The 14,472-nt window shown below is 52.0% G+C and overlaps 1 protein-coding gene across 1 annotated transcript; it reads right to left on the reverse strand.

Annotated features, from left to right (window-relative positions):
- Positions 1 to 4,138: 4,138 nt before the first annotated feature.
- On the reverse strand, positions 4,139 to 8,899 carry CIST1 (colon, intestine and stomach enriched 1). Its single transcript, XM_082206690.1, has 4 exons — positions 8,589 to 8,899; positions 6,559 to 6,897; positions 4,477 to 4,634; positions 4,139 to 4,299 (listed from the first exon to the last, which is right to left on the reverse strand). The coding sequence occupies exons 1-4, from the start codon at positions 8,629 to 8,631 to the stop codon at positions 4,252 to 4,254; spliced, it is 588 nt and encodes a 195-aa protein (XP_082062816.1). The 5' UTR covers positions 8,632 to 8,899; the 3' UTR covers positions 4,139 to 4,251.
- Between the last annotated feature and the right edge of the window lie 5,573 nt (positions 8,900 to 14,472).

Consider the following 14,472-nt stretch of genomic DNA (forward strand, 5'->3'; position numbering starts at 1 on the left):
TACCTCGAAGAGGCGACGCCAGCGGCAGCCATGCACATCTTCGCGCCAACAGCGTGGGCGTGCGCTTCAGCCACAGTAGACCTGGATGCGGTGCGGCGGGCGTTGCAGGACGACTCCTTCGCGCAGGCGAAGATGGCAGAGGTGCACAAGGGCACGGCGAAGGGCGACGAGTTCCAGATACGAGACGGCTTGCTCTTACGTAAAGGGGCCATCTACGTGCCGGGAGACGAACTTCGCGCCAGGGTACTGCAGCAGCTGCACGACGCACCCACGGCCGGGCACTTTGGCACGGAAAAAACGGTGGAATTAGTCGCAAGGGACTTTTGGTGGCCCAGACTGAGAGGGGAAGTCGCGGACTACGTTGCGAGGTGCGACACCTGCCAGAGGGCCAAACCGGTGCACAAACCACCGGCGGGACTGCTGGAACCGCTGCAAACGCCGTTTGAACCGTGGGAGAGGGTGGCCCTGGACTTTGTTACGGATCTACCCAGCTCGAGAGGCAAGACAGCTGTACTAGTGGTGGTGGACTTGTTCACCAAGATGGCACATTTCATTCCGTGTGCGAAGGTGGCCACGGCGGAACAAACCGCCAAACTGTTCATAGATCACGTGTTCAAAGTGCATGGTCTGCCGCGGTCTATCCTGTCCGACCGCGGGCGCCAGTTCGTCTCGAATTTCTGGCAGAAGCTGATGAGTTTTCTAAATGTCAAGGTCGATCTGGCATCAGCAAGACACCCGCAGACCAACGGGCAAGCAGAGAGGGTCAATGCCATCATGCAGCAGTACCTGAGATGCTATGCCAATCAACAACCTGCGACCTGGGTGGATTACCTGCCGCTCGCCGAGTTCGCTTACAACAACACGAAGCACGTGTCCACAGGGGTGACGCCGTTCTTCGCCAACAATGGGAGGAATCCCAGAACCTTCCCGGGACGGGAGAGAGTGGGGGACGGAGAACCACAGACGGCGGACGCGTTCGCGTCAGAGTTGCAGGCGGTACACGATCAACTCAGACGGCAGCTGGAGCTAGCTAAGCACGCCTACAAGGTGCAAGCTGACAAGCACAGGCGGGTTGGCGAAGAGATCCAAGTGGGAGACTGGGTCTGGTTGGCAGCCCACGCAGTGCCGACCAGGTCACTAGCCAAGAAGAAGTTGGGGCACAAGCAAATTGGTCCGTACCAAGTCGAAGCACAGATCAACCCGGTAGCCTTCCGACTGGCGCTGCCGGAGGGTTCCAGAATGCATCCGGTGTTCCACAGGTCGGTGCTCACTCCCTACAAGGCACCTCACAGATTCCAGGAGCCAGGGACGGCACCGAGTCCGTTCCGGGAGCGGACGGAGACGCGAGGGGTGACGCAGCAAGACCCCATCAACGAGGTCACGGAGATTTTGGACTCCAGATGGGGGGAAGAGGGAGTCGAATACCTCCTAGCCAGAGAGGGCACCCGGGCCAGCGCCAATAGCTGGGTGCCAGACTACGCTTTGGAGGAACCCCTGCTCAAGGACGAGTTTCATGCCCTTTTCCCACACAGACCCATGCCAGCGAGCTTCTTCGACGACTGGCTGTTCACGCCCACACTTTCTTCCAGCACGTTCCATGGATTCGACTCGGACGGGGAACCCGCACTGAGCACCCGTTCCCCAGAAGGATCGCCGGCGGGTTCGGCGTCAGACACCTCGTATTGGTGGGACGATCGACCGGAGGAGCAATGGCGCCGGAAGTGGCTGGAGATGCCAGGTCGAGCGACCGACGCAGAGACTGACATGGACGTGTTCGGGGAGGACCTTGGGTTCGAGCACGGCGGTACAGAGATGGAAGCGGAACAGGTCAACGTCGGCGACCGCGAGGAGGAAGACTCGGAGGTCTTCAGTTGGCGGCCAACCACGGGGAGCGAACTGTATCCGGCATTCCCTCCCGTGATGATGGAGCACCCAGCACCCACACCTGAAAGCGGGGAGGGGGGAAGGGGGGGCTTCGAGGGGGGGATGGATGTCAGGGGTTCAGGAGCAGAGACGCAGAGAAGGGAGGAAGCAGAGAGCGAGGGGGAGGAATCCGAAGGGAAAATGAGTGATGATGACGACCCGAGATCTCCAAGCCTAAGCAGTGAGTCAGAGGACTCCCAAAAGGGAGCCCCAGTGAGCAGAGCAAGGGGGGGATCCGGGGGGACACCCCAGGAGGAAGGGAACAGAGGAGATTCAGAGAGTAGCAGCTGGAAGTCGGGACCCACGCTCATAACTGAGGGCGGCAGCAGCTGGAAGTCGGGACCCACGCTCAAGACTGAGAGCAGCAGGGAGGAAGGTAGCCAGGCATCGGGTTCCGGAGGCTGTCAGCAGGAGGGAGGGCACGAGTCAGGGGTGGTCACGCCCTCCTCAGAGAGCGAGGCAACGGTTAAGAGGAAAGTAGAGAGTTGGGCGCGCGCGCCAAGTTCAAATGCAGCGGAAGCTGGAGCAGTAAGCAGCCCGGAGAGTGAGCCAGGTCCCAAAGCCCGCCGCAAGGAGGCAGAAGGATCAGGGGGGTCAGCGTCAGAGGAGAGTAGAAGGGAGGAGGCCCAGGGGGGCAGAAGGACCCAGAGACGTAGGGAGAGGCGAAGGAGGTGGAGCAAGGCTAGGGTATTAAGCTGGTGTGCAAGAGGCGGGGACTCAGACGGGTCTTCGCCGACCTAGGGCAGAAGGTGTAGAGCTGCACGCTGCAGTTCGGAAATGAAACCTGTAACTTAATAAAGACTCTTATAAAGTGAACGCTGGCGGACTTGGTCCTATGTGAGCTGGGACTGGGTGGCAGCTCTGACAATTATTATTATTATTATTATTATTATTATGCCATTTAAGCTCCTCCTGCCAAGGAGACCAGCTGGCCGAGCAATTAGGGTGACTAATTAACTCTCAGGCCTCGTTACTTATTAGCCCAACTCCGCGGAGGTGTGCAGAGGAGGGTGAGTGGGGCTAGATTTATACTCATTAAAAAATCACAGGAAAACATGGATCAAACTCTAGCTTAGGGCCCCACACTCTTGGGGGGGGGCCCAAAAAAATTAAAGGGGAAAAAAACCTGGATGTCCATTTCCAGAATATAAGATAGAAAACCAATAAAACAAAATCGACATGCAGCAACCATTTTTTATGTTGTGTCGGCTCCTCGGATGTAAGTCATGGGCCCCGTCTGCTTGCCTGCTCCCTCAAATATCCCTGCTTTGCTCCTTTCTACATATAGGGTGCCGACATTCTGCATGTGCAAATGGCTTGAGATGCCTATTAGGCCCATAAACGACCCTATAGCATCTATTCAACCCAAAAAACAGCAACAATTTGCCGTTGACAAAGGACAGCTGGACATAGAAAGGGCCCCATTACCTTCAGGAGCTGAGGGCCTCATCAGACCTCAATCTGGCCCTGACTGTGTCCAGTTCTGGGCATTGCAATTTAAGAAGGGTGTCGCGCAGATTTATACTCATTTAAAAAGTTACAGGAAAACACAGCTTATGGCTCAACAGCGCCATCTGGTGTCCAATGTCTAGAACACAGTCATAACAATATAATTGAAGTAGATAGGTAGCCGTGTTGGTCTGCCATAGTCAAAATAAAAAAATTCCTTCCAGTAGCACCTTAAAGACCAACTAAGTTAGTTCTTGGTATGAGCTTTCGTGTGCATGCACACTTCTTCAGATACCAATATAATTGAATTTAGAGTTAATTGAATGTAGCCAAGTCCCAAGATTATCCAGAGCCTGGAAGCCGAGCCTGATGAGGAACCGTTGGAGGAGCTGGGCATGTTTACCCTGGGAAAGAGGAGGGATAGGAGAGCCATCTTCAAATCTCTCCAGGGCTGTCACATGGAAGAGGGAACATGCTTGTTTTCTCCTGCTTCCAGAGGCCAGGACTCGAACCCGTGGCTTCAAGCTGTATGAGAGGAGATTCCGACTCAACACCATGGGATGGAAGGTGGTGGACTCTCCTTCCTTGAGGGTTTTGAAGCAGAGGTCAGAAGGCCATCTGTCAGGGGTGCTTGCGCTGAGATTCCTGCATTGCAGGGGGGTCAGGCTGGATGACCGCTGGGGTGTCCCTTCTACGATTCTATGGCTATAGGATTCTGTGCTCTGAACACACCCAGATTAACCAGCATCCAAGAAAGTCACGGGGACAAATTTGGAAACTTTTATTGCTATTATTATTATTGCACAGGCTAAGTGACAGCAGGATGCGGCCCTTCTTTCGGCAGGCCTTCGGGGGGAGTGGGGTGGAAGGGGAGCCAGGCTACTTGGGAGGAAAATGGGCAAACGGAGAACCTTCCGTGACTTTGCCCTGCAGGGAAGAAAGAGAGAAAACAGAAAGGGGAATTAAAGCTGCAGTGAGATTCTGTTGAGAGGCCAAAGTTTTACAACCTTCCCAGCCCAGGAGGGAAGCGTAGTTCCAGAACTGGGGGGGGGGGGCTTTCCCTCCCCACGCGGCCACCCCCCCAAATCCCAGGCATCTACCCACCATGGGGACTTCGTCCAGCTTCTGGAAGGCCGGCTCCCTCCCCTTGTAACATTTCACCAGGACCACGACAGCGCCAATGAGCAGGATGACCACGAAGATGCAGATGATGGCCACCAGGCCGGGCTTCTGGGAAATGGGCGCGTCCTCGCCGGATTCAGCTGTTGGGGAGACACACACGGCTCTGAAGCTTGCGATGGTTTGCCCTGGAAACAAGCTTTTCGCAGCCCGAGGGCCACGCCATGGGTGGGACCAGAGGCGAAAGCAGATGGAGCAACATGTATTTTAAAAATTACCCTCGTACAGTACATTAGTTTCTGCATGCACACAAACACACACCTGTCAGGAGCGAGTCAGCAGCAAATGGCACTGTTAGCTGTTCATGAGCTCAGCTCCTGGAGCATCTTAATCTCAGGGCTGTGGGTTCAAGCCCCACGTGGGGCAAAAGATTCCTGCATTTTTTCTTATCCTCAGTAAGAAAATCCGACAGGAGAGGGGAATTGTGAGGCAACAGTGCCACCTGGTGGTCAGCGGTGTTGAAGCAATATTCTTCAGCATCAACTTCGTTGGACTGGTCATGTTGTGCGGATGCCCGATGATCGTCTTCCAAAGCAACTCCTCTATCCCGAACTTAAAAATGGAATGAGTAATGTTGGTGGTCAGCAAAAGAGGCTCAAAGACTGCCTCTAGGCAAAAATTTTAAAATGTAGTATAAACACCGACAACCGGCAAAGACTGGCCTGCGAGGGCTCCAGTTGGAGAACAGCCTTTCCCAAAGGTGTCCTGGGCTTTGAAGACACTCGAACTCAGGACGCAAGGGAGAAATGTATAAAGAGGAATGCACGCTTGGCAAACCCTCACCGGGACAACTCCCACCTGGAAACCAATGTCCCCACTGTGGAAGGACATGGGGATCCAGAATTGGCCTCCACAGTCACTTAGGGACTCATTGTTGAAACTGTGTTTATGAAAGACAATCATATTTGGCTTCCTGCTCCTTTTCCTGTGCTCTTCCCAGACATACAGAGTAGGCAGGAATTCAACTGGTGCAGTGCTGTCAGCGCTTCACCTCCGTGCTGGAAGAAAAGTTGCAACTTGTCGAATTTCTGCACCCATCACATAATCTGCAGTGACCGGTGGCTGAGATTCACTTGTGGGGCTTCTTTCGGGGGGTCATTTTGAGGAGTCACTGGACTAGATGGGACCCCCTTGGGCCAGATCCAGCTGCAGTCAGACTCCTTGCATCTTCTCACTCTGTGTCTGTTCCAGGTTTTATTTTGTATTCAGAGAAGGAGTTTTGTTTTTTCTCCAAATACACTGTGCGTCACTAAACACACACACCTTTTTTTAGGTGCCTTTAATACTCTGCTTGGAAGGGAGTATAAAAAGTGGCTGCCAAGACCACATAACACTGGTCCTGAAAGACCTACACAGGCTGCCAGGACGTTTCCGAGCACAATTCAAGTTGTTGGTGCTGACCTTGAAAGCCCTAAATGATCCAGAATACCTCAAGGAGCGTCTCCACCCCGGACACCGGGGTCCCTCTCCCGAGGGCCTTCTGGTGGTTCCCTCAATGCAAGAAGGGAGGTGACAGGGAACCAGGCAGAGGGCCTTCTCGGTGGTGGCGCCCGCCCTGTGGAATGCCCTCCCAGCAGATGTCAAGGAAATAAACAACTGCCTGACTTTCAGAAGACATCAGGGAAGTTTCTAATGTTTGAAGTTTTATTGTGCTTTTAATATTCTGTTGGGAGCCGCCCAGAGTGGCTGGGGAAACCCAGCCAGATGGGCGGGGTATAAATATATTATTATTATTATTATTATTATTATTATTAGCGCAAGCCATCGTGAACACTCCACATTTAAAAACACCTTCTGCGGAAGATACAGGAGCTGTCTACAGGAAGATCCTAACAGAACCAGAGAACTGTGGAAGGGACCCTGAGGGTCATTCAGTCCAACCCCTTGCAATCCGATTCCCTACAAAACATTATTATTAGCCCCCAATCCTGGACAGGCAAAATATCGCTGCTTGAGACAGCACAGGATGCTGCCAGGATCCAGAGGGCACTCTCACCTGCCTCTCACCTGTGGTGGAGTTGTGGCTGGCGGATGCGGCCTCTCGGCTGGTGAGCAGTGGCTCCCTGGAGCTGGCCAGGGGGGTTGTGAGTGGGGCGGTGGTTGTCGTGTTGCCCCCCTCCCTGGTGGTGCTGTTGGTGGGCCTGGGAGGAGGCAAGGAGCCCGGGTGAGTCGTGTGGTTGGCAGAGGCGGTCTCTTCTGTGGGTGCTTCTGATGCCGTGGGGCTGATCTCGCTGTGGGGTGCAGAGGTTTCCTCCACCCCGGAACTGGGTGCAGTTAGGTGTTTGGAGACGGCCGAGGGGCTTGCTGCTGAAGAGCTGGGAGTGGCCTGCGTGCTGGCGGAGACAACTGCAACGGGAGGGGAGGGGAAGTCAGAAAGGAGCAAACCTCCACAGCTCAAGGAATCATCATCATCATCATCACTTTTAATTTGTATACTGTCTTTCTGTCTTACTGTACCCAAGACAGTTTGCAAGCTGAAGAAACAAAGAGTGGATGTCTTATAACCATCAAATGCAATACAAAAACATGAGAATAAAACATAGCTATAAAATAAGCAACCTGCATCAAATAAAGTAACATTCAGAAATCATTAGAATAGTATAAGAATAATAATATCAGCATATAAAAATTAAACAGAAATCCACTCTTAACAATTACAATAAATAATTTCTAAACTACAATCAATAAAACCAGGGCAAGCCACAGTGCATAAAATAATACGATACAAATTGAGAAGCAGAGACTGGAGGGTGAGGGTGAATCGTCACAGTGTACCATTGGGACCCCAAAGGGTCATCCAGCAGAGCCCCCTGAAATGCTAAAGGTGGCCCGATGGAACCTCCATGGCCCAAGCTAGTCTACCTCTGGTTTTCTGAAGGCTCAGCAGGAGAGCATCTCACCTAGAAGACAAAAGGTCCCATTGTTCAATCCCCAGGGGGATCTACGGGTAGGCAGGGGGGAGACTCCTGCCTGGGACTCCGGACAGCCCCTGCCAGTCTGTGCAGACAGTATGAGGCTAGGTGGACCAATGGCCAGACAGCTTTCAGAATCATGAGGACTAGAATCTTGCTTTATTTTTTCAAAGACGAGATGCAGCTTGACACTCCAACCCAGCCTAAATCTGGCCCTGGTAGACTGCCTCCAAAACTGGGGGTTCTCAGGCAGTGTGGCAGTGATACGCCTTGAGTACAGTAAGACAGAAAGAAAGGGAAATGAAAATATGCTCTGCCTGGCACGGTGCCCGTGTGGCTCTGACGCCCATCAAGGTGGAACGGGTGCAAATATTGGCCGAGGCTCTCGAGGGCCGCCTGCTACAACCGGCCTTGCCTTTCCCTGCCAGACAAGCGGAGGGCTGTTCCTCCACCTGCACGGCACAAATAATCGACACACCTGGCAGAATCAGATTGTGGCGCTGCCCCACCCTCGTGGGCACAGTCTGTTTGGTTACTTCCCCACATCCTGCTTCTCTGCCAGAGGGATGGGGCAGAGACAGGCAGCGAGGCTGGGAGTTGTGTTTCAGACCGCAACAGAAACGGGATGGGAACTCAATGGGGCAGCCGGTTGGGCGCAGAGGAATGGGGTGGGGGGGACCAGCTGGGGAACCCCCAAGAGCAGTGCTGGATTTATTGTCGCTGTTGGTTTGTGTTGAATATATGCTAGATGGTCATTGATGGACCTCAGAGGTATCTCAAGCCATTTGCGCATGTTGCCCTGCAACCAGTCCGTGCAGAGTGCAGGCACCCTATATATAGAAAGGAGCAAAGCAGGGATATTTGCAGGAGCAGACGGGGCCCATGACTTACATCCGAGGAGCCTGCACAACGCAAAACACAGTTGCTGGATGTAGGTTTTATTTCATTTATTTTTTATCTTATATTTCGGAAATGGACATCCAGTTTTGTTTCCCTTTAAGAAATGTTGGGGCCCCCAAGAGAGTGGGGCCCTAAGCTAGAGCTTGCTGAGCTTAGACGTCAATCTGGCACTGCCCATGCTGCCCCACGTCCCAGTCCTTCTGCAGCCCCCCACCAGCCCCCTACCTTGATCTGAGACCACCAGCAGCAGAAGGACCCACACGGCCATGGCGGCGGGACCCAGTTCTCCTGGAGGGGGAAGGCAGGGAAAGCAGCTGCTTGAAGGAGTCTCCTCCCGCCTGCGAACAGGACCCAGGCACCTGCCTTGCCACCTCTCCAAGGAGGCGGGCACCTGGGCAGCGGCCAAATCCCGGCTTGTGATGCTTGGCACCTGGAAAGAAGGCAGGAGCGTGGCCTGACAGCTCCCCCTTCTGGACAGGTGAGGGAAAGCAAGCTCAGAACTCACATTTCCCCCCCCTCTGGGCCTCACCCAGAATAAAAATTGGCTCATGCTGAATTTTTAAATATACTGTATTGGCCCGAATATAAGCCACGTCCGAATATAAGCCAGACCGCATATAATATAATATAATATAATATAATATAATATAATATAATATAATATAATATAATATAATATAATATAATATAATATAATATAATATAATATAATATAATAAGCCAGAGGAAAAAAAGGCAATACCCGAATATTTGTGTGTGTGTGTCATTCAGTCTTCCTGCCCCTCTTGCTCTCCTGCCACCCCTTGGAGAACTGCTGCAATACGCCATCACCTGCCTTGTGAAGAATCATCACAGAATTGTAGAATTGGAAGGGGCCCGAGGGTCATCTAGTCCAACCCCAGGAATCTTTCGCCCAAGTGGGGCTCCGACCTCAACCCAAGTCAGAAGCTATGGACCGGTGATGTTGGTGGAAAGGCGCCAGGTGGCGCCATCCCTACGGCAGCCATTTCCCTTCCAACGAAAACAACTTTTTAACTCCTGATTTGCTGCTTTTCTTCCCGTTGCTGCCTTTGAAAGGTGTCTGTGCTGCTTTTTGATCTCACGATGGCCGCGTTAAAGCATTTTCATCTGCAGGCAGACGAGGCCTGCCACACTCCAGAAACCCTGGAGAGCATCTCTCAGCCGGCGTAGACACAGAACTGGGCAAAGTGGACCAGCAGTCCGACATTGTGCCTCTGGAAATTGGACATTTTGCTCAGCTGCCTTTGGCATCTGCCTGTCATGGGAGACAATGGAGTTTGCCTCCAGAGGGGAAGTCAAACCGTGGGAGAATCACAGCGCCGGCTGCGAATGCAGAGACCAGGAACTCAGTGGTGGCACCCTCTCCCATCAGATGTCACGAAAATAAGCAACTAACCCGACCTTTAGAAGACATCTGAAGGCAGCCCTGTTTAAGTTTTTCATGTTTGAAGTTTTTTTATTCTGTTTTTAGTGTTCTGTTGGGAGCCGCCCAGAGTGGCTAGGGAAACCCAGCCAGATGGGCAGGGTATCAATAATAAAATAATAATTATTATTCCTTCTCTTAGATGGGCTCCCTTCCCAGGTGGACGAGCCCCACCTGCCCCTCACTTTCCTTTCCAGCATGGGCAGAAACCTCCTTCTTGCCCGTTGGACCCCCTCTTGGTCTCTTCTTCGCCTGCAGGGGAAGCCCCTAAGTCCCTGGGGGTCTCAGCCCCATCGGCTCCCCTCACCTGGTTCAGCTGGCCAGTCCAAGCCATTCCTGGGATTGGGGCCACTGCCAGCACATCCTGGCAGCTTCATGGAGCCACAGATGGGAGCTGAGTGGGGGGGGGAGCAAAGGTGGGCAAACTGCCCCAGAAGGAGAATGTGCCCTCCAACAGAGGTGCCCCCCAACACCCCACCCGCTCAGTGGCACAGAGCCCGGGCTTTGCCCGCAGACATCCCAGCAGCAACCCCCTGGCATATCCAGGTACCCCAAACCCCCAAAGTGTTGTGAGAATTATAAGGTCTAAGATATCAAGGTTCTTAGAACAAAAGCAACAGTGGATCTGGATGCCTGAAACTGAACCATCTCGCTACAATGCCCCCTTGCCGTGTCCCTCGGTTTTTGTTGATTTAGCTCTTCACTGCTGAAGAGTCTGCCCTGGTATTTGTATTTATTTATGTAAGAGGCTCTTGGGCTTTTTCCTAGAAAAAGGAAAAAAATTGCTCCCGAGTAGGGAGCAATGCTAAGAGGCTAGTGTATTGTTTAAGCCGGGTGGTCAGGTCTTTGGCCCTGAATGAATTTACAGCTGGGGAATTGACAAACCTGCTTGCCTTCTGCCATTTTCTAATTCCTCTTCTGTCTTCAAGGAGTTTTATACATGCCTTTTCCCCATTATTCAGATAGTGTGTGTGTGTGTACAAATATATATATACAATGGTACCTCAGTTTTCGAACGTAATCCGTTCCGGAAGACTGTTCGAGTTCTGAAATGTTCGAAAACTGAAAACAAGCAGTGTGGCTTGTTTGACTTCCAACAAGAGTTCGAAAACTGAAGCATTTACTTCCAGGTTTACAGTGTTCAAAAACTGATATGCTTGTCAATGGAGATGTTTGAAAACCGAGGTACCACTGTGTGTGTATGTATGTATATATATATAATCCTCTGTATACTTATTTGAGAGTGACCTCCTTAAATCCAATGGGGTTGATAAGGTCAAGGATTCTCATTTGAGGCAACCACGGGGCAAACAGAAACCAGGGTTGTCTTTATTCTGTGTTATACTTCCTTCCTCCCTCAACATCAGCTCTGGCTCCTCTTCCTGCAGGAATGTGGCCCCTGACATATTATCCCAGTGGCCTTTGACCAAAAAATAAAAATTATCCCACCCTTGATCTACACCCGTGAGGACTAGAAATCCCCTGCCCTCTCCTTTTTAGGATAATAAAATAATTTTGCATCCTAGAATCAGAGAACCCCAGAGCTGGAGGGGACCCCAAGGGGCGTGTACCCAGCCCCACTTGTCTTCTGGTGATGCTATCAGGGTTTCAACCTAATGGGCATGGCTGCCTTTGGTGGGTCTGCTCTGAAAACAACTTATTTGGCTCCAGCTCTCTTGGTTGTGGGTCTTCGCCGCTAGCTGCCCTCCCTGCTCACAGCCCCCTTACCAAGAGAGAAAAAGGGGAAAGCTTTTTGCCCACCCTTCCGCTCCCCCAGCCTCAAATGCACATGAAATATTTCTCTCCTTGCCTCCCCCCAATTCTCTAGCGATCGGACAACACTCCACATCTGGTTCTGCTACTACGCTGTGGGGAGTCAAGGTAGACCTGCCTGCATTACTCAGCTCAGGGAAGTAAACACAGATGTAAACAGAGCCCAGTCCGGGACGCCTCTCTTGGCCGAGTCCCAGGGCAAAGCAAACCCATGAGGCAGAACAGGGGGGGCCTCTTCCGACTGGGCCCTCCAGCTAACTGCTAGCACTCCAAAATAACTGTTTTTGGAATAAAGGGCTGATTTAAAGAGGAGTCTCTTCTGCAGGCTCTGCCCCTGAGCTCCGCCAGTTCCCAGCTGCAGTGCTGCTGTGAAAATTATTATTATTATTATTATTTATTAATAGCATTTCCCCCAAAGATTCTAGTCCTCATGGTCGTGAGGGGAGGATTTAAATAAGCTGTCACCTTATGCCAAGAGCACTGAGCTCAGGGCGGTCTGTGCTGACAGCGGCTCTCCCGGGGCTTCTGGCAGGAAGTGTTTAATTCCCAGCTGTACCTGGAAATGGCAGCAGTTGCAATCCCAAGACATTCTACATGCAAAGCATGTGTCCTATCCCTGTCCTAAGGTGTTCTCGCCAGAATCGAGATTGTGATTCTCGTGGCTCTAAGTGGAGGGGTGCTTTAGGTGGTTTAGGCAAGGAAATTTGGGGTGCAAGCCTGTCCAGTGGGCAGGGGGGTCCTGGGTTGGCCAGACAACCCCCCCCTTGACCTCACTGATGGGGCCCAAAGGACAGAGACCACCCGTACCCCAGCCTTTAATGTTCCACTAGTCTACAAAAGCCCCCCTTCCCATACGCAAAGCCCCCTTCTTAAATTCCCTGCATCCTATGGGTCTCCGTATGGCTTGAGTTCCACCTTTAAGAGGACGGAAGCTGCCAAGGGGGAAATTGAACAAGAAGCCCAGGAGGAGGCAGATGGGTGAAGTCAACCCTTAAGATTTATACTAGACCATCAAGCCTAGTATATCACTTTACACGCCACTTGGTAAGACAGGCGAACTAATACCAGTATACTGGAAGAAGCAAGGCCCACCAAAGGGTCGTGGGCTTTGAAGACACTCGAACTCAGGACGCAAGGGAGAAACGGGCTAAGAGGAAGGCACGCTTGGCAAACCCTCACCAGGATCAACTCCCACCCGGAAGCCTATGTCCTCACTGTGGAAGGACATGTGGATCCAGAACTGGCCTCCCCAGTCACAGACTCACTGTTAAAACAGTGTTCATGGAATGAAATCTTACTCGGCTACGAGAAATCGCCAAAGAAGAAATTAAATCACTCACAAAATCAAAACCTTTCACTATCAGGTTTTGTCCAAATGCACTTATTTTAAGGCCATCTGTCTGTCTTTTATTTACTGGTACACAACTATCTCGTGTTTCCCCAAAAGAGTTCAAGGTGGCCTATTGTTGCCTTCTTCCCTTCTACCCCTAACAACAACCCTATTGGGGAGGGAGAGACAGTGACTCGAGGTCACCCCACCCACCCATGATTTGAACCCTGGTCTCCCAGGTCGTAGTTCAACACTCTAACCACTACACTATGCTACCTATTTGTAACATTTGAGTTCTCAGAAATTGAATTAATGGCTTTCAAAGGGACACAAATTTGGAAATACTCAAATTTGGAGTCCATACTCCCAAACCCTGACCTTTTGTGCTCTAAATGTTCTGAAATGTTTCCAAGTTGTTTTGTTACAATCACTTCGAAACTTTCTTACATGGTTTCAGAATTGTTTGCAATAGAGTTGCTTTAAATAGTTTTGCTTTAAACTTCCTAATGTTTGCCAGGGAAGGCAGGCCAGAAAAACAAGGAGCCAGCCTCAGAACCTTAAAATTACAGCTAAGCTGAATTTGAAGCTGAAACCTACCCCCAACCTAGCCAGATGGGCAGGGCATAAGTAACAAAATAATAATAATAATAATAATAATTATACTGACCCAGAGCAACTAGACTGCTGGGCTTTTAAGAGGACCCAAAAAACTATCCAACATAACCAACGTCACCCCAAAAACACACACACTCCCCCCCCGCCCAAGGCTGTGCCAAGGGGTTCAGTGCCCAGCCTGGGCACCAGAGGGCGATGGCACCCCACAATTTTGGGCTCAGGAGCCTCCCCATAAAATTGACTCTGCAAGGCCAGCCTTTGCCAACTGGGCGCCCTCCGATGTTTGCCTCGCCAGCCGAGGGCCAGAAACATCTGGGACGCTGCTTCTGAAGGGAAGATAAAAGCTCCAAACTCTCCCACGCAATAAGAAGCCAAACAGACAGTCTCTCTTTTTTTCCCAAACTCCTGCACAGGATTTTTACTGCACAATGGAATGTGATGATAGATAGAGAGATAGGATATAATGGCAAACCTCCCCCCAAAAAACCGCAAGAAAAGAGGGGCATATTAAACATAAATACGGCGGGAGGAGGAGGAGGGGGAAATAATGGAGGGCCGAGAGTGGAAGGCAGAGTCACATCTGGGCACGCGGCGGTTGGAGGGGTGGGGAAAGAGGGGCAAAGTCCGGGGGGGGGTTGAGACTGGGTAATGGCAGCTGCGCTGGGTGGGAGCTTCCAAAAGCAGCCCCCTCCCCCAAATCCTGCGCCCCTCTCCTCCAGCAAGTTTTTAAAAAACGTCTCAAGTCCTGTGTGCGCGCGCGGCCCCAAAGGAAGTCTTGGAGAGGGGGGGGGACCCCCCTTCGGCGCCCGCAGCCGTCCACCTTTGCATTGTCCGACGTGGGGGGGGGGATCCGCGCGGAAGAGGAGCCGGGGTCCGGAGCGGAGAGGAGAGGCCTCCTCCCCCCCCCCCGCCGCGCATGGTCCTCCTCCTCCGGGCTCCTGCCTGCG

This window comes from Podarcis vaucheri (assembly GCF_965113315.1).
Source record: "Podarcis vaucheri genome assembly, chromosome: 18".
NCBI lineage: Eukaryota > Metazoa > Chordata > Lepidosauria > Squamata > Lacertidae > Podarcis > Podarcis vaucheri.